This window comes from Copadichromis virginalis, linkage group LG18 (genome assembly GCF_057382275.1).
Source record: "Copadichromis virginalis isolate Kocher_CV1m ecotype Utaka linkage group LG18, C_Virginalis_male_GT1.1, whole genome shotgun sequence".
In the NCBI taxonomy this organism is placed as follows: Eukaryota; Metazoa; Chordata; class Actinopteri; order Cichliformes; family Cichlidae; genus Copadichromis; species Copadichromis virginalis.
The window spans coordinates 14,637,007-14,658,070 of NC_140635.1; the positions used below are offsets into that span (position 1 = coordinate 14,637,007).

The 21,064-nt window shown below is 37.4% G+C and overlaps 1 protein-coding gene across 1 annotated transcript; it reads left to right on the forward strand.

Annotated features, from left to right (window-relative positions):
- Positions 1-1,078: 1,078 nt before the first annotated feature.
- Positions 1,079-19,524, forward strand: LOC146687492 (macrophage mannose receptor 1-like). Its single transcript, XM_085439533.1, has 31 exons — positions 1,079-1,155; positions 2,065-2,396; positions 2,634-2,804; positions 2,946-3,101; positions 3,848-3,970; positions 4,413-4,550; positions 4,643-4,825; positions 5,862-6,016; positions 6,663-6,776; positions 7,409-7,524; positions 9,062-9,210; positions 9,300-9,499; positions 9,677-9,813; positions 10,069-10,141; positions 10,298-10,451; positions 10,598-10,636; positions 11,199-11,362; positions 11,473-11,534; positions 12,007-12,107; positions 12,344-12,489; positions 12,596-12,704; positions 13,797-13,921; positions 14,483-14,506; positions 14,829-14,931; positions 15,195-15,427; positions 16,524-16,689; positions 16,790-16,957; positions 17,036-17,155; positions 17,250-17,420; positions 17,708-17,737; positions 17,831-19,524. The coding sequence occupies exons 1-31, from the start codon at positions 1,079-1,081 to the stop codon at positions 18,079-18,081; spliced, it is 4,290 nt and encodes a 1,429-aa protein (XP_085295659.1). The 3' UTR covers positions 18,082-19,524.
- Positions 19,525-21,064: the final 1,540 nt, after the last annotated feature.

Here is a 21,064-nt window from a genome sequence, read left to right on the forward strand (position 1 = left end):
TGTAAATTGATTTATTCTTGTACCTCCATGCCACAGTGGCTGAATTCTTCACCCCAGTGAAGAGGTGATCATTTTCTCCTTGTTTTAATAAAATGAGCCCTTTGGTCTTTGTTCCCTACAACATATCACAAAAAGGTTAATTTGCAAAAATCAAAATTGGCTGTATGGAAGCAGTAATATAGGATAAACTGTGGGACCCACCTTACAAGCTAGTTTGCGATTATTTTAATTAAAAAAAAAAACACGTCTATGCAGATGCCCACTGCTTAACAATACAACCACTATAACAATTTAACTTTTGTACCACCAGATGCTTCATTTTAAATCATGCTTTTTATTGGTTTTTGTTTTTTATTGTCTCTGTAAAGCACTTTGAATCACCTTGTTGTTGAATTGTGCTATTTAAATAAACTTGCCTTGCCTTGAATTTGGACACAGCCTGTGGCTGTATCTCAATTCAGGGTCTGCAGCCTTAAAGTACGCAGCCTCAATGATCCTCAAGGGCCGCGTACGTCCTTAAAATTCAGGGAAATTAAGGACGCATTTGAGGGCCGCATTTCGAGCAGCCTTCGAATTGGGACAGCCTTCGTTGCGTCGCGGTGACATAATCGGCCTTAAAATGCAGCCTTTAAGGCTGCAGACCCTGAATTGGGATACAGCCAACGTCTCTAGCCTTGTCTCCCCTTAGTCTCGTCAAGTGTGATAAGTCCCAGCTGTGCTCTCCTCCTGTGTCTCATTCCCTTGTTATCCCTCAGTGTATTTTAGCCCTGTGTTTCTCTCTGTCAGTGTTGTGTCGCCCCCTCATGCTGTGTGTGTGTTTCCCTCTGTGCTCCTAGTCTCTTGTCTCCAGGTTTCTTAGAGTTTAGTTTTAGTTTCTAGTTTTAGCTTGTTTTTTGCAAGTTTATTGTTTTCGGAGTTTTGTCCTATAACTGCAATAAAGCAGCCTCTTAGAGTTTACTCCTCTGTCTGAGTGTCCTGCATTTTGGGTCTTACATCTTGCCTGCCCCAGCTGTTTCATGACAATTACCCTATGCTTGTAATTATCAGTAATAGCTGCTCTCCGGAACAGATGTGAATCATGTTTGGCTATGCTTATGTTATGTACGGCCCAAAATGGCTTAAGTACCAGAACGTGGTAAGCTCTAATATCGACCAGTAAGGGACCACCACACTCACACTGCAATGGGGTACACAAGATTTATTTTTTCCCTCAGAGTCAAACTACTGGCTGAAGACACAACTCTGGCCGCAACTGTTGCAACTCCGCAACACTTAAATCACAATCTGAGTCCCTGTATCTTTCTAACACAACTGATGAATCACTCAGATGATGAAAACCTATCCTAGCTTCATGTCGATATCTACTCAGATGACTACATGACAAACTATTCTGTATTTTTATTGTTAGTGTTTTCTTTAGGGAAAATACTGTACACCACAAATTTATGTTGAGTTTTTGAGTTTGTATCTATCATAGTTGGAGAGTTCACTTACATGTATCTATAAAGTGAAGTTTTAACTTTAATTAATATTTTACTTTTACTATTTCAACCAAAGAGTTTCAAGGTTATTTATCTACACTGTTTGCTCAGTTGTCCTTAGCAAAATTCACAGTAACTTTCCCTCCCTTCTTCTTGTGAAACATCACTCATCATGATGAGGCAAGACAGGATATATAAAGACTCATGGTCGACAATCATTGCACAGGACCTAATCATATGTTTAGGTCCTGTGCAAGTAGCTCATATAAAAATATAAGACATAGGAATGGGAATACTAACAATGAGGATAACTTCTACAGCTTTTGTACTTCTCATCCAAACATTTGTCTGTTTGGCTTCAAATGGTACTGTAATCCAACTATTAATTTTATTTTTTTTCCTAAGCCTTTTACAGAGTATCGTGCATAATTAATGTCCTGCCTATCTGTACTATATGTAAGATTGTTATGTCCTCTATTTCTCTATAATCCTGTATAACCTATTCTTTATTTTTTACATCTCCAACAGTACTGTTTTTCAATATTTTTTTCTCTACAGATTCCCAATTTCAACTAATTAACAGGGCCACTGGTTTTTGTTTGGTAAAATTAAATAACCACTGCAATGACATTCGCTGGACATCTGGGGATCGACTTTTGGTTCAGAATAAGAACAAGTGCCTGGGTGTTCAGGGAAAAACTGTGGGCAGTGAAGTAAACCTGTATGATTGTGATGAAACCAGTGAGCTCCAAAAGTGGGAATGCATGAATGAAACTGTGATCGCTCTCAAAGGCCAAGAACTTTACATTGACCTCACTGCCGATAACACAGCCGTGCTCTCAAATAAAGTTGTGCCCAATAGCCACCTTACAATTTCTGGGACTTCCAGCGGTGCTTGCACAAGAACATATACAGGTAAATGAAATAAATAAAAATACATTGTAAAGTAATTCATGATAACTTTTATGGAAATAATATTAGTGGCATAATAAATTTGTAGATTTTCATATTTAGTTCCAAAATAATTGTAATGCAAAGATAGTGTGTCAAATGATTACAAGATGTTGATAAATGATAAGTATCATTTTGCTTAAACTATTCAAGCTATTCTTTGTTCTTTTCTTATATGTTTTCCTTATTTTGGTCCTTCAGAACTTTACACCATCAAAGGAAATGCAGCTGGGAGGCCGTGCATGTTTCCTTTCTTTTACAAAAGCAATTGGTATTCGGAGTGCACTGCATTTGACTCTCCAGGGAACCGTAAATGGTGTGCGGTTGAAACAAAATATGATCATGAACTCTGGGGTTACTGCCCAACTAACTGTAAGTACACAACAAATTCTAATACAGGTTTTCAGAGTAATAAGCAGAACCTGGACATCCAAATTTAAATGTTGAGGAACGCCATCTTGAGGTACAAGTTCAGTGTAACACTATAATACCTTAACTGTGTTTGTGTCACAGCCAAAGAAACCTGGAACAAAGACCCTACAACAGGAGCATCTTATCAGCTGAACACACAGTCAGCGCTGACCTGGGATCAGGCTGATGCCAGCTGCAAACAGCAGAGTGCCTCCCTGCTCAGTATCAGCAATCCTCATGAGCAGGCTTATATTTCAGGTAAGGAGACAAGTCTCCACACTACACTGAATATATTGAAAACAAAACATTTCATTTAAGCTGAGGTTTGACAAATAGCTAAAACTTGAAACATTAAAGTTACTGTGTTAGGGCTATGCGATGTGACCAAAATTTTGTACTCCAATTTAAGACATTTATCGTCACAACAACGAAATATATATATATCACAAAAATTTTAATTTTTATGTAAATTCTGTGAATCTCGGGACACTCAACTTGCTTGAAGTGTTTTCAGCTGGGCGTTGTGTACCTGGAGTCAAGTGTTAGGGTTTAGACATAAGTTGTAACGGCCACCATTTTCTTTGTGAGTATTTATTACCCGGCGTGCTGCTGGGAAAAGCCTGTTCTAACGTTTGAGTCTAAGGTTTATTTTTTAGCACCTAAAAATACACATATTATGCATATTCTGGCACGCTGGGTTTACCGTCGTTGTTGCTAACCACAACGCGTAAAAACAGTTGCTTGTCCATCCGTAGTGTAGTTATTTTAAATATAAGAGAAAGAGAGAACTTTAAGAAACTAATATAGCCACTACAGTGACCATCAAAAGGATTAAAAAAATATTGCCGTAAACAGTTTATTTTGCAAAACCATGAAACAAATGATAACGTAATATGTGGTCTGTAGACTGTAGACACTGCTCCAGCTGATGATTATGTTTTGAGTATTATACTTGTAAACTTTTGTTTTCTCTGTCTCTTTTGTCTGTTAAACTCTACTGACAGCACTATTAGGGGCAAATTGGGGACAGGAGTACAAGCTCTGGGTTGGACTGAGCTTCCAGGATTTAGATTATGTGTGGAAGTGGTCTAATGGGAATCCTTATGCATATCTGAATTGGGACTCAGGTAAGTTTACTTTCAAGTTTCAGGAGCTTGTGTTACCATTCTGATGATAATTTATCTTACTATTGTTAAATTATCTCATCAATTCATCTTGATCATGTTTGCCATCTGTTTTATTTATATAAGAAATCTTGTCTGTTAGCAATTAAATAATTTTTTCCCTATTTCTTATAAATTTCTTCCACATGGGTGTGCTAGCCACACTGTAACCTTTTACTGGTCAGCAATTTCAACCACTGCTAAATTATTGTGGTGGCGTTGTGTGTCACATAACCTTGTCACTCTTGGGTAGAAATCATAGGCCTTTACTTCTTTTCCACTAAAACTAAAATGCTCATACACAATACACACCATGCTTCTAAATATCTTGAGAATCCTGTGAATGGAAAGTTGCCGAGTCTCATCTCATAAGTGACAAGTTTCATTTACCATCACTGCTCTGTAGGACATCCAGTTTCTAATCCAGGATATAAGTGTGGAATTATTGATGGCGCTGTTCAGTTTTCTTGGCAAAGTTCAAAATGTAACAAGAAACTGGGATACATCTGCTACAGTGAAGGACCTTTGGATGCACCTACTGAAGGTATAGAAAAAAATCCTTTCTCTACCCTTCTCTTAAAAAACTTGATTGACTCTATTTCTTTGATCTTCTTCTTTTGTTCTTTTGGTTCATAGCTCCCGAGAGTGGATTTTGTACAGCACCCTGGATCCCCTACAATGGCCACTGCTTTTACCTTTATCGTAATGAAACAAAAAAATGGTCTGATGCTCAGAAAGCTTGCGGTAAAGAAGGAGGAGACCTAGTAAGCATTCGTAATGTGGAGGACCAAAGCTTCATCATCTCTCAACTTGGATATGGTATGGCAATAAAAACTTCTGAGCACCATTTGCATTCCTTCAACATAATCTTCACACAAGACTTCATATCCATCTTGTTGGTAATTTCCCCACACGTCTGCCCTTTTAAAATGAAATATTTTTGAGGCACGATCTAATATGATTATGTTGGTATGTTTCTGGATCAACCAAAGTAATGTTTGTCCAGGTTTAACGTTGCTTGTTATCAATCACATTGCAGTGATGTCATAGTGTTGCGATGTGGAAACACCATCACATCGCACACCAAACTCTAATCCTAACCCCATTACCCAAACCACGATCACATACTGATGCCCAACTCTAATCCTAACCACTCCCTTTTCTTTTCCAAGTTGAAAAGCTATGACATCATAACAATGTGATTGGTCAGTTGCAATTTCAGTCCTGGACCAATATTATTATGTTGATCCAGAAACAACACCAACATAAGTTATTGCTAAAGTTCCAGGAAGTTTTCAGCTTGTGTTTAAGTCATAAGAAGTTGCCTCTCCTTTATTTTCCAAATGTCTAAGTTGGGTTGAACACCACACTCAAAAGTTAAAGACACACCAAACCCAGATATTAATGAACATCTTATAGCTACACACTTCATAAGAATGTGAGCAATCTTTTCCTAGGAAAGAGGTCTACTGCTGTAGTTTCAATGTACAACTCTCCTCCAACTTAAGAAAATGCAGTTCTCTGACAACAGGTAATAGTCATTTCCAACTGTTTGCCAACAGGTAGACTTCCTCTTTATAATAATGACCATTTGTCAGTTGTTAGTTTTTGGAATCGACTAATAATTTGGCAGGTCTTTATGCCTATCTCTTCATAAGCATTTAATCACTTCCTGTTGTTTTCTGATCCCTGTATCACTGCACATCTCACATATGATAAAGTTTCCAGCAATTCTGGCAGACAACAATTAGCAACAGTCTAAAATTTAGATGTAAAAGTAACAACTAAAAAGTAGCAAATGAGCAGAATGTATCAAGAAAATTATACAACAATTAATGTTATTTTCTGTCTGCAGCATCCACTGATGAACTCTGGATTGGACTAAATGACAGGAAGAGAGAGAGGCTGTTTGTCTGGAGTGATCATTCTCCTGTGAGTTACACTAGCTGGGACTCTCAGGAACCAACTGTCACCTCTGAACAAGAAGACTGTGTTCTGATCAGAGGGGAGGTAAGGTGCACAGTGTGGGAGTGATTATTGATGATTATGACACACCAGTGTTTTTCTGTAAAACTATGCAGTTCTGTTAAAGAACACTCTCTCTAAACCTATGCAGCTATGTATCACACCTTACTTCACAACATACAGTATACACATATTGGCCAAAGTAAATTTCAAAACCTTTGCCACATGTTTAGTCTGGGACCTGTCTTTAAATCTCTTCTATGCACATATGTATATAAGCACATATTTCCACTATATTCTAACAGTGTGAGAAATGTATTGTTTCAACATCATAAACATAAAAAAGGAAATGTTATGCAGGAACTTCTTGTAGAATTGTTAGGAAGGCAATTTAAATCAGTTTCACAGCAAAAAGATGATTTAGCACTCTCTGGAAGCTGCCCTGCTACTGCTCAGCCTGCTAGTAGATGAACCTATGGTATGAATTTGAAAGTCCTATGTTACTTCCTCTTTGAGTTATCGCATTCACATGATTTTTGAAACAAACAAAAGAAATACAATAAAAAAATAAAAATAAAAACCCAGTCATATCAAAGAGTATGAGGCTTTTGTTTTATGATATGCACCGCAGCCTGTCTATCTCTTGTTAATTTCAGTTTCCACATATATTTTGTTCTTTTCATTCTTGCAGAATGGAAACTGGGCTGACCGTGTGTGTGATGAGAAACATGGCTTTATCTGCATGAAGACAAGTGACTCTGAACCCTCTGGAGATGAAGTGAAGCTGAACGCAGGCTGCAAAACTGTATGTGAACCTTTCATATATTTTCCAAAGAATGTCTGCATCTGGTTGGTCTGAATGCACACATTCTGTTATCTGTTTCTGTTTTGTAAAGGCTGTTGTATATTTCAAATGGCACAATGTCTAAAGCTACTTTTGTGCCGGTGGTCCAAGAAATAGCTGGGAAACCAGCATACACGTGGGATATGATACCTAATCAAATAAATTGTATTTGGATGTTGTTTATAGGAAAAACAATTAAGAAAAAAAAGCAGGCAGATTCTCTTGATTAAATTAGCACGTGGAGTGAGTGGAGTAAGCTATCTCAGGATAATACAAAGTATTATCAAACTTTAAATTGTACATTTAAAATTTTACCCTAGTCTTAAAGTGTATATTTATTTTTTACTCTTCTTATATTTATTTTTGTGTTTTGCACTGAATGTAACTGGAGTCGTCTCGTCTCGCTATATACTGTTCTGTATATAGCAGAGATGAAAATAAAGTTTACTTTGACTTTGAAGTAGTCACACTGATGCAGAGTGATTCTGCATGTGGGGTCTTTCTTCTTGCTATCACAAAAAGATATGTACACAAAGACAGCATTTAACGACAGGCTTGAATAGTTCCTCAACTGTTGTTTCTCTGCGATGCAGGGTTGGAAAAGACATGGATCCTACTGCTACTTTGTAGGGATTGAGACAAAGACGTTTCATGAAGCCAACGATGACTGCAAGAGCTCAAACTCTTATTTAGCTGATGTTTCAACTGGGTAAAAAAAAGTTTTTATGATTCCTAAAATTTTTACCATAAAAAAAGGTAATATACAGTGGTGTAAAAAGTGTTTTCCCCCTTCTGATTTCTCTTGTTAAATCACGAATTAACTGTGATTAACCACATTTTTTGTAAAGTTGTGTTCAGTTTCACTAAATACACTCATGCCTGATTACCGGCAGATCTGTTGAATCAAGAAATCACTTAAATAGAACCTGTCTGAGAAAGTGAAGCAGGCTAAAATATCTGAAAAAGCAACACACCATACCACAATCTAAAGAAACACCTGAGAAATAAGTTCACTAACATCTGTCAGTCTGGTAAAGGAAAAGGTTTCAAAGCCATTTCTAATCTAATCCATTTCTGATCTAAAACACACCAAAAGTCCACCTTTTAATGGTTTAAGAAAAACAAATTAAAACATTTGAGTCATGACCTAAATCCAATTCAGATGCTGTGGGATGATGTTAAAAAGATGGTTCATGCTTGAAAACCCTCCAATGTGGCTGAATTACACCAATTCTGCAAAGGCAAGTGGGTGAAAATTCCTCTACAGAACTGTGAAACACTCATTGCCAGTTATCGCAAAAGCTTGATTGCAGTTGTGTCACGGTCCTGGGTCGGTGACCCAGTGTTTTTGGTTTTGTACTTTTACTTTTGAATTTACGAAGTATGACTGTTTGTTTTGGTTTCTATCCTAGTATTTCAGGTTTCTAGTTTGGTAGTACTTCCTGAGTTCTTGTTTTTAGGTTTTGTTATTTGGTTTCCCAGTGTTTATTCTGTGCTCCCTCTTCTCTGTGTTCCTTCTGTCTGTCCATGGTGTTATTTTGTCTGCTCATGAGTCTGCGTCTGTTAAATTCTGTGTCTCGTCTGGATCTCTCTGTCTGTCGTGTACTTCCTGTTTACTTTGTAGGTCTGTGCCTTATGTCTGTGGGTTCAGCTTTGTGCTCTCCCTGTCTCATCAGTGTAATCAGCGTCAGCTGTGTCTCCCAGCTGTTTCCTCTTAGCGCTGTTCACCTCTTGTATTTAGTGTCTGCGTCTTCCCTGCTAGTTGTCGTGTTCTACCCTCACTTTCACTCTGTGTTCTGTTTGCCAGCCTGCCCACCTGTTTAGTTTGTTCCGTATTCACAGTTTAGTTAGTTTTTTGTTCAGTTTCTTCCCAGCAATAAAGCTGAGTATTTTGAGTTACTTCTGTCTCTGTGAGTGCTGCATTTTGGGTCCTCTCTTCCTGCCTGCCTGCACAAAGCCATGACAAGTTGTTTCTGCTAAGGGTGGCCCAACTGCTTAATAGGGAGCAATCACTTTTTCACACAGTAGGTTTGGATTTTTTCTCCTTAATAATAAACGCCTTCATGTTAAACTGTATTTTATGTTCACTTGTGTTGTCTTTGCCAAATATTAAAATTTGTTTGATGATTTGAAACATTTAAGTGTGGGAAAAATATTAAGCAAATCATCAAGGGGATAATCACTTTTTCACACCAATGTATCAAGTTGCAGGCAGTCTGTAATCTAACTTGTGTAAATATTTCCAGGGTGGATAATACTTTCCTTGTAAGTTTGGTGGGGCTGAGGCCAGAGAAACACTTCTGGATAGGTCTCTCAAACCTGAAAAACAGAGAATATTTTATGTGGACCAACAATGCCTACGCGAGATATACTCACTGGAACACTCATATGCCAGGTAATGAAACAATCTCATGATCTATATGTAAACTATAGTTGGCAGGTGTCTTCACAAATGACAGCTAACATTTTCTTTTATAACACAAGGTCACGTGCAGGGTTGTGTTGCTATGGCAACTGGGCATTCTGCTGGCCTTTGGGATGTGTTGCCCTGTACCAATAAGGAAAAATACATCTGCAAACACCTGGCAGAGGGGGCAGCTTTAACCCCTGCTCCACCAACCACTGCCACACCTAACTGCACAGATGGATGGATTAAGATGCAATCCAGAGGCATCTGTTATAAGGTGCAGCATGTCTCTCTCTCTCTCTCCCTATGTGTGTGTATATAATTCTATTGAACTTATTCATAATAGGGATGACATAAAAACAGAGATGGCTGCCCAAGTTTAGTATATAGTTTTAAATGTACAAATATTACCAAAGCTTCAGATCACAATTCAGTTTCTTATATTTTGTTTAAGATCTTTCCAGAGGCTTCAGAAAAGAGAAAGACCTGGTACGAGGCTAGAGATTACTGCAGAGCCATTGGAGGAGACCTAGTCAGCATTCACAGCGGTGCTGATTTACTACGGACATACAATAACATCTACAATCATTGGTATAGTGTTTTCTGGTCTACAGTTAGAGCTACATAAGATGAAAATGTTTTGTATAGATTTTTATCATTACAAAAGATTAAAAATACAGTATTTTTTATATATACAATGTAATTAATTACTGATGTAGAAGCCACCCCCATTTTATCCTCAATGATTGTTCAATGATGGTCATATTTTTGCAGACTAGTGCACCATTCCTCCAGAGAGTGCTAAATCAAGTATTAAACTTTGGAACATACATTTGTCCATTATAGGCCTAATCAATACTGGATTGGACTTAGTGCTCCTGACCCAGACACAGGTTATGTATGGAGTGATAGATCCCCGGTGAGTTTACAGTTTTTAACTCTCTACAATGGTTTATGTAGCCTAAATGATGATAACGATCAAGATGATGATTATTAACATTAATAATGTTACAGCTACTATTACAACTGATACAAATACTACTACTATTAATAATTATCTTGTTTTTGTATAAAGGTAAACTTCCAAGACTGGAAAGATGGAGAACCAAACAATAAAAATAACGCTGAATTGTGTGTTGAAGTAGAACCCGTGTATTGGGATAACATTTTGCTTTGGAGTGATGTGCCCTGTGAGAAGTACAATAGCTGGATTTGTCAGATCCACGCAGGTAAAGCATGGTCACAGTTCTAAAATTCCTTTGCAACATATTTTTGAACTAGACATTTATTGTTGTCGGCCTCATGTATTCTCACAATGTCAAGCTGGAGGTGGTCACTAGTAATTCAACACTATTTTGTTTTTATACCTTTACAGGAGTCACCCCAAAGCCGGCTCCAGACCCTGTCACCCCTGGTATGTTGAGGAATTTGACCACATTGGCGGTCAGCATCTTTACATGACTTTTGACTTTCTATTATGATTACCAGGCCATGAGGCATACTATGCTGACACGAAACTAATGGATGCTGATTTACTGCATGGCGAATATCTGTGGCCAAACAGTATTATTAATTTTGTTTTTCTTGTAGAATGCCATGTAGAATTATATATGATAACTCATATAATACATTGTTTAATGTAACCCAACAACAAATCCAAAATATAAATAGGAACCTAAAGTTGCTCTTCTGAAGTCTCGTAAGATAATGAGATATTGGTTAAAAAAACAAAAAAACAAAACATCTGTTTACCTGATTGATACAGTATGAGTATAAAACTTACAGTGAAGAAAGTGAACTATGTAGTGTGAGCATAAGATCAAAAACATGCAGATTTTTTTTACTTAAAAAATTGTTCACTTTAAAATCTGCTCATCAGCTATATTTACAGTGGGGTTTTTTTTTCCTAACATAGTACTAGTTTCCTAAATTCAACCAGAGAACCACACACATGCACATTTCTTATCTATTCTCAGAGTATAACACGACCTCTGATGGGTGGCTAGAATGGAATGGGGCTCAGTATTACATTAATGAAAAGGCGATGGCCATGGAGGACGCTCGTACGTTCTGCAGACAGAGGCATGGTGACCTGGTATCTATCAACAGTGAAGCAGAAAGGATATTTTTATGGAAACAGGTAGGCAATGGCATTTGTAAAAGATTTACCAAGGCAATGGGTAAGGTGTAACTGAACAAACTGAAACTTCCACACAGACAGTTTTACTATGCATCCATGCTTTTGTGCAGATTTCAACAGGTTATCAGAATTCTTGGATTGGCCTATCTGTAGATCTTGATGGAACATTTCAGTGAGTATGAATTGATTTATAAAATTTAAATGCAACAAAATAAACTTAAATTTATGTGACACCATGTTAAAAATAGAGAGTACTTAGTGCAAGGCAGCATGCCAGATGTACGAGTATACCAGTTTTAATTTCATTTAATCATATCTTGATTGTTTGATATAAAATCTGATGGCTAGTATACAGAGACAAAATTACCTATTAACTACCTAAATACATATTAACTGTAAATTGTGGTTAATTTACATTTCTGTTTGTGATCTTTAACTTTTAATTAATATTTGTAAAATGAATCAGTTACTATTCCAGTTTGCTATCTTTCTTACTAACTTAATTCAGGTACTATAACTAAAACCAAAAAACTGTGACTAAAAGGAAGAAGGCAAAGAGTACTTTTACTTAAACCAGTATGTGACTGTGTTGGTAATATAAGTTTTTACAGACATATTTAAACCATGTGTCTTTTTACATTAAGGTGGATGGATGGTTCTCAAGTGGTGTTTCAAAGGTGGGATGAAAATCAACCTGAATTCAAGAACTTTGATGAAAACTGTGCTGTCATGACACATCATAATGGTGAGTGTACCGAAATAATAGGTATAGCCATAACAAGAAGAGCCCATAGAGAGTTTTTAGAGCACCTCTACAACCATGTATTCTGATCATGATTCTGCTTATTACATAAACTACAAGAACTGATAGCTGGCTTGTGTGATATCAAAACTGATTAAAGATAGAGTTGATGTGATTTTTTAAAATCTATCATTCGAGTTGATTATATGATTAATTTACTATACTCAAATGGCTAGCAGGATTCTGGCATGACTCCAACTGTGGGCTTGAGTATGCGTCCTTTTGTAAGCGCAGCAGCTCAACTCCCACAAACACCACTGCTGCAGTGCCTACAGTGTCCCCAAAAGGTGGATGTCCACCCCCTTGGAAAAAATTTAACTCTAAGGTCAGATATCTTTCATGTCTTTTAATTTTTCTGTTATTTACTGTTGAAGGGATATGTTCTCAGTGCTTGGAACACTATATTGATCTTTTTCATGTTTCAATTTTAGTGTTACAGCATAATTTTTAAGAATCAGAATTTAACGTGGCAAGATGCAAGGGAAAAATGCAAACAAAAAGGTGGACAATTGGCATCTATTACTTCAAGACAGGTGGAAGGTTTGTTTCATTTTCATTTTACTCAAATATGTATTTAGATCTTGTGAACTTCTCCTCTTATGTGGTCCATTTACTGTCATTGCAGATATCTGTTCTTAGTAGCTAAAATTACCACTGAATTTCTGTTGTTGTGCAGTTCTGGCATACCTACAAGTTAGAACTGATACCACGGTGCACTTTAGCAAGAAAATACAAACATGAATCAATTTTATTGAAAAGTTCCATTTTGGTCTCATCTGACCAGAGCACCTTCTTCCACATGTTTGCTGTGTACCCACATAGCTTGTGGCAAACTGCAAACGGGACTTCTTATGGTTTTCTTTAAATAATGGCTTTCTTCTTGCCACTCTTCCATAAAGGCCAACTTTGTGCAGTGCACTACTAATAGTTGTCCTATGGACAGATTCCCCCACCTGAGCTGTAGATCTCTGCGGCTCGTCCAGAGTCACCATGGGCCTCTTGGCTGCATTTCTGATCAGGGCTTGCCTTGTTCGGCCTGTGAGTTTAGGTGGACGGCCTTGTCTTGGTAGGTTTACAGTTGTGCCATACTCCTTCCATTTCTGAATGATCGCTTGAACAGTGCTCTGTGGGATGTTCAAGGCTTGGGAAATATTTTTGTAGCCTAAGCCTGCTTTAAATTTCTCAATAACTTTATCCCTGACCTGTCTGGTGTGTCCTTTGGATTTCATGGTGTTGTTGCTCCCAATATTCTCTTAGACAACCTCTGAGGCTGTCACAGAGCAGCTGTATTTGTACTGACATTAGATTACACACAGGTGCACTCTATTTAGTCATTAACACTCATCAGGCAATGTCTATGGGCAACTGACTGCACTCAGACCAAAGGGGGCTGAATAATTACACACACCCCACTTTGCAGTTGTTTATTTGTAAAAAATGTTTGGAATCATGTATGATTTTCATTCCACTTCTCACGTGTACACCACTCTGTATTGGTCTTTCACATGGAATTCCCATAAAATTGATTCATGTTTGTGGCTGTAATGTGACAAAATGTGGAAAAGTTCAAGGGGGCCGAATACTTTTGCAAGCCACTGTATCTCAACCATAAATCTTTGTCTACATTTTCAGTGTTTCTACTGTCTCAAATGGTTGATGCACCTACTACAGACTTGTGGATTGGTTTATTTCGGTCACAGTGGGAAACTTACTGGACTGATGGACAACCAAAGTCATATACCAATTTGGGTAATAATGTACGTGGGATAATCTAAATATATACATTAACTAATGAATAATTAAATGAATGAATTATAATAATAAATTATTGTGTTTCTCTTTCTGAGAAAACATTATACTCATTAAAAGTGAACAACCATAACTATATGTGCAACCTCTGTAGGGTCCAGGTATGGCCTCATGCTACCAGTAGTGACACTAACTCTAGTCAATGACAAAACTAGTGAAAAAACAAAGAGAAAGATGAGCAGGGAAAAAAATGTGAGGGTAAACCATTCCCGTTTTGGAGGGTGTCTCACTGTTGCCTCACTAGTGCACCTGTTGATAATGTTATTAACAGCAAATCAGCTGAAACCAATTAACAGCCTTCTCTGCTTATTAAATGATCAGTATCCCAGAACTTACACTGACTCGATGCTATACTTTGTTTAAAAAGTGTTTCTTTAACTTTGAGCAGTGTACTTGCACCATGTAGATACAGAATATAATTACCTATTGTGAAGGGTCAGATACTTAGAAATAATCTATAACTGTATATTCTTGTATAAATATTTAAAATCTCTGTGTTTACATTGCAGTATTGGTATTGGTACGATCAAATGGTAAGTAGTTTTTAAAACTTATTTGTAAAGTACAGTGACACTTTATGGCATGACAGTTTACAGTTCTTGTTGTATTTTACAAGTTCTACAGTGACAGAACTACTATTTAATTATTTATCTGTTATTTATATAGCTATATATTATGCAAGGGCACTCAAATGTTTGCATGTTTAAATAAAATAAGAAAGAAAACTTTCCTAATATAATCTGCTCTGATGATTAGACAGTAACCAATAATACAGTATATTGTATGTAGAAGTATATGTAAATTCCCTGTGTCACCACATAGCATCATTCTGTTGACCCAACTCTGTTTCCACAGGAAAACTGTTTTGTGATCAATACCAAGCCTTTGGTTGGTATTGGGAAATGGATTCAAAAGTCATGCAATGACACCAATGGATTTATCTGTCATCGAAATCTTGGTGAGTCCATTTCTAACCCCAGGCCTGTTGCCACCCAACTTCAGCTGCAGCTTCATCAGACTCTCTAAAACAACTAAAAATATGTTTTGACTTTTTTAGTCCTATAATTAATATCTATATCTATAAGTGATATATAAAATCTATGATCAAGAGTATGATTCCACATTGACAAAAGCTGTAATAGTTTTAAGAGTACCGTAGAGAGGTTTGTTATGTAAAAAAAAGTCAATAAATAAAATTGTTTCTATTCTAATCCTCAACAGACACATCTCACCCAGATTCTCCAGAACCAACAATTTCTACTAACTACATCAAAATACTCAATGATTCCATTAAGGTTATTCCTCAACAAATGAATTGGGATAAAGCTGCAGAGTACTGTAAAAATGACGATGCCCTCCTAGCTAGCCTGAGGAATGAGTGGATGCAAGCTTATGTTGAGCTCATGGCGCTGAATCTCAAGGCTCCTCTTTGGTTTGGATTACACAAAGTGCAGGTAAACTTATAAAAACCTATAAAAAGTACATAGCTCAATAATAGGTCAACCAGTTTGAAACTGACTCTGGTAAAAATTCTAAAACTTACCTATGGGTACAATAAATTGTTCCAACAAAGATTTTATCTAACTAAATAATCTGTGATTATGAGAATGAAATTGTCATTGATGGATAAATATACTGGTCCAGTTATTTATCCACTCATTCAGTTATTTATCCAGCACAATTTTTGCATGATAAATTTGAACTGAGATTGTGATCCATCCTCTTCTTATTATCCAATATAAGGATGTTGGAGGATGGAGCCAGCCTCAGCTGACATTTCTTATTAAAAGTCTAGAGCTAGCTGATGTTGTGATTCCGTTCTAGCTAGAAATGCACCACACCAATGGGATGGTTTTCAGTTTTTTGGCCGCAATAATAGTCCGTTAATGTAATAGTGACCAGTATTAACCTGTTACCTAATGTCAGCTAAATCTAGCCATCCCTTTTGACAATAAATCTTCCAGCATTAGGCAAACACATTTGAAGTTACTGTGTGTTTACATTCTGTACTCTCAATCATGGTTGGAAATGGCTGACTGTTATAAAGCACTGGCTAACTTGACTACATTTAAGGAAGGTACCAATAAATGTGATGTAAAGAAGCAGTTGCACGTAACACCAACAAACTCAAGAACACTCTTAAATTCGGCATTCATTAAATAAGCAGTGTGGCAGTGCAGCATCCCTGCTCCAGCAGGGAGATTCTCTGTGAGAGGAAGGCATGTTGAGCAACAGCACCTCTTAGAGTAACTGCATGTCTCTTTGGATTCTCCTCCGTGTTCTTGAGACTGAGCTGGGAGACACAGCAAACCTTCTGGAAATGGCACATATTGATGTGCCATCCTGAAGGAGCTGGACTACCTATGCAACCTCTGTAGGATTTTTTTAAGCAGTATAGATCACCATGCTAGTTTAATTCAACTGTTTTAACAGAAAGAAATCTCTTTTTATTGACTGTTTTACCCTCCATGCAGTTAAGCTTACTAAGGCAGATATTCCTGAAAACCAGAAAATATCGGTAACTGCTGTCTCATTAATCTTTGCTTTCAGATCAATGGTTCTTTCAGATATGTTGATGGATGGCATTTAATATTCAGTCGATGGGGTACAAATGAACCAAGAAAGGACAGAAGCTGTGTATACATGGATGTGGATGGAAAATGGAAAACCGCTCACTGTAATGAGACACTAATGAGTGTTTGCATGAAGTCTACAGGTACGACCAAACACACACACAGTTTGAAAGATACTGTTTTGACAACACAGTTTTAAAAGAATGTAATTAATTGATCCCATTGACATTACCTCATTCACAGATGTGCTGCCAACAGAGTCAACCATTTTTCCAGGAGTTTGCCCTCAAGACCCAGAGGCAACAATAGAAAACAAGAACTATATCTGGGTACCATTCAGGGGTTATTGTTATATTTTTATTACAGAGCAAACAGACTGGAGAGAAGCATCCACCACCTGTGTAGCACATGGTAGGCAACCTATGTGAAAGACACGTTTATGCAATAAATTGCTGTAGTTTTCATTAACAACTGATTTGTTTTGTTAAGGTGGAATGCTTGCCAGCATTGAAGATTCCTCTGAGCAAAAATTTCTAGAAATTAACCTGAGAACTTTTCAAGATGGCTTCACATCTTTCTGGATTGGCCTGTTTAAAAAACAACACAAAGGTGATTTATTATTTTTGCTATGTTCTTTAAAAATATTATTTTGGGAAAAAAAATTACATTTTTACATCTCTTTTTTTTGTCTATTTGCCTGCAGAGGAATGGCTCTGGGTGGACAGAACAGCCATGGGTTACACTAACTGGGCTGAAGGTCAACCTTTTAATATGAGCTTTGGATCGCGCACAGGAGAGATTAGTACATCAGATGGGACATGGAAGGATGTCGAAATATGGGATTATAGACCTTACATCTGCAAGACACCAAAAGGTAAAGTAATCTTTATTTATTGCAGTGTTTTTCTTTTTTTCCTTTTTATAATGCTGATTCAAATCAGTTGTAAGACTTTGACTGCATACATAACACAGTCATATGAATCCAAAAGCTGAAAGAAATACCTCTTGTGGGTCAGAATCTTGAGTGCACAGTCAAAATTAGATCCATTTATAAATGCCTGTTTACTCCACAAGAATCTTGAACAATTTATTTTTACTTTGAAATGAAGTAGAGCTACTTTTTTTTTATAAAGTATCTTATTTGTTCTTTTTCTTTTGCAGTATTACTACCAACGCCATCACCACCAGCCCGTAAGTAACACCTCTTTTATCTATTTATTTTATGTAAAATTGTTACAAATGTTTTTTTTAGCTGATTACCATCTACTTTTTCACTCTGTACAGAAACTGGATTACCTCATCATCAGCGTGTCTATATAACCACTGCAGTTGTGTTAGTCATTACTGGGATTGCAGTGGTGGCAATCACTGCTGTCTTCATCTTCAAGAAATTTGGTCATCAGTTACCCGCCCCTAACACCTTCGATAACCCGCTCTTCTTCAGTAGTAGGGTGTCACAGCCTGAGCAAGCTGACACCAGTATACTGGTAGAGAATGCAGCAGAAGAGAACACTGGAGATTTAATCAGTATGTAATTTAAATATTTTGGGCTCATTTGCATGGCCCATATGATTTCCTAGTATGTTATAAAAATTTGAGCTGAGGTGGCAGCAAGTAGCACATAATGGCTTACTGGAAAATAAAAGGTGAGAATCATCTCATATTATCATATTCTGTGAATGTAGGTTACATAAATGCTGGCTTTTGTTATTTCAGTTATGGTTAGGATAAAAGGTAGGGTAAATGGAGTTTAATGCATGTCCTAGTCAACAATCATATATGCATGCAGCAACCTGAAATATCAAGACAAATCAGGAAGGATCCATGGTTTCATGTTGCTGAAATTAGATTCTAACCATACCATCCAAATTTCACAACAAGAGCTCAGACTCACCAGACCAGGCAACATTTTTCTTCTATTGTGCAAGCTGACAGGCTGCTGTAGTCCATCTGCTTCAAGGCTTTACATGTTATACATTCAGAAATTATTTGAGTTACTCTTGCCTTCCTGTCAAGTTGTAGTAGCATCATCATTCTCCACTGACCTCTTACATCAATGAGGCATTATCATCCACAGAACTGCAGCTCACTGGATATTTTCTCTTTTTCAGACCATTCTCTATAAATCCTAGAGATGGTTGTGTGGAAAATTCCAGTAGATCACCAGTTCTTAAATATTCAGACTATATACACTACCGGCCAAAAGTTTTAGAATACCCCAATTTTTCAAGTTCTTTATTGCAATTAAATTTGTTCAAGTCCAATATATAGCTTGAAATGGTACAAAGGCAAGTAATGAACTGCCAGAGGTTAGAAAAAATGTAAGGTTAACCAAAACTGAAAAATAATAAACATTTCAGAATTATACAAACAGGCTTTTTTCAACGAAGACAAAATGAGTCAACAATTTAAAGCTGTTCTGCAGCAATGGAGGTTGACCCAGCCTTGAAAGCTACTACTAATTCCTACAGGTGTTCCAACTTTTCTGCATTACTTACAACCCTTTCTGTCTCAGTGTTGCAATACACTGTGGTACCTACCAACTGAGCATCGGTTGAACAGTATTGTACTGCAGAAAGTAGTGTGTTGCTAAAGAAAATGGCAAGAAAAAGGCAATTAACAATGGAAGAGAAACAGACCATCATAACACATAAAAATGTAAATTTTCCTACAGAAAATTGCAAAAAAAAAGTCAAAATGTCAGTTAGTGGCTATCCATTTAACCATTTGCACTTGCTTATCCAGTTTAGGGTTGGGGGTGGTCTAGAGGCAAGGTACAACCTGGGCAGATTAACAGTCTGTCCCACAGTAGTGGCTATAGCTGTCAAAAATGGTATTGAGCATTTTTCTGAGTTTCTGCATCAACTTGTAAATTCTAACATTGTAACATTTGGGATTTTTGTATGCTTTTGTAGCTTTGTTGTTTGCTGTGGACTTGCTCAACCTGCTGAATTAAAGTTTTGTTCTGTTTAACCTGTCTACCTTCTTTGTCTGTGATTCATGACAATAAGTTGACACAAGTTGTATTCATATCATCATGATTCATGCTTAATAAAACAAGCAAGTAAGACCTATTCAGTTTGAAAAAACAGGCAATAATATTCACATGACGGCACAATTAATGTTTTGATGCTGAAACCTGCAAATTTCTCTTACTGTCACTCTTACCCAGCTATTTTGTCTACTAAGCAGTTTATAATTTGACATCTCAGCTGCTAAATTTTTGGATTTCTTCCTCTTCGTTAGGGTTCATTTCTCAGAGTTCCACTACCCACTTCCTCTTAACTAGGGCCTCTAAACAGTGTTTCAATTTTTAATTAGCCACTATGCTGTAGAAGATAAATAACTGTAATTGGCTGTGTCTGTGAAGGTTCTCAGTCATCCAGGTCATCGTAGTCTAAGGAGCTTGGAAAGAAAAGCGTCTGGACTTCTTTGAGTTGCTTGAAGACGTTTCACCTCTCATCCAAGAAGCTTCTTCAGTTCTAAGGTCAAATGGTGGAGAGTCCCAGATTTAAACCCAGTGGGAGTTTCCCCCCCAAAGAGGGACAAAGGACCCCCTGATGATCCTCTACCTAATCACATGAGCCAAGGTGTGAAAGCAGGTGTGGGTCCCAATCAGCGAGGGTTTCGGGTGAGCTCATTGTGAAACCTGGCCCCACCCTATCATGTGATTTCCTGAGGTCAGATGGCCCAGGATGTGAGTGGGCGTTAAGGCGTCTGGGAAGGGATCTCAAAACTGGATTATAGATGGCAGACAGATGGTGTCGTAAACCACCGCCTCTGTTCAAAGATGGTTGCTCACAGTGGACGTGGGACTCTCCACCATTTGACCCTTAGAACTGAAGAAGCTTCTCGGATGAGAGGCGAAACGTCTTCAAGCAACTCAAAGAAGTCCAGACGCTTTTCTTTCCAAGCTCCTTAGACTGTAATTGGCTGTCATCAGATATGTGTGCTTAAATTACCATTTCAAAAGAAACAATAATCTATTACCTTAATAAAAACCACTCTCCAGCCATGCAGACAATTCCTCTACTCTCTTTGCAAGCCAAGGCTTACATTGTGTGTTTTCTCCTCAACGTAACACTGATTCATCAGCTATACTCAATGTTGAGTTTTAATTATAATAAAGCTTTAATTGTATTGCACGTATCAAAACTGTTAATGTAAAGTGTATAAGAAAAGCACATGTACATCCATCATATAGGTAGGGGGCAAAGACTAAACAGGATAAATGATAAAAACCGGTGCATCAGTTTAACAGAACCAGAACCATGGAAAGTCCACTGAGTTCTTTCAAGCATTCACAGAAGGATATCATAACTTCCTCAGTGTGGTTGTTGCAACATAATTGTAACTGTAATTCTAGCACTTCCTGTTTCACACACTGATTTGTTTATTACTCAGTTTCAATCACGTAGTAATTTGTGTAATACTGGAAGTCGACAAGGCCCTCCTTGTTCCTCTGAGACAGAACAAATAATACTCTTAGGACTGGTGGTCAACAGTCATTCACACAAG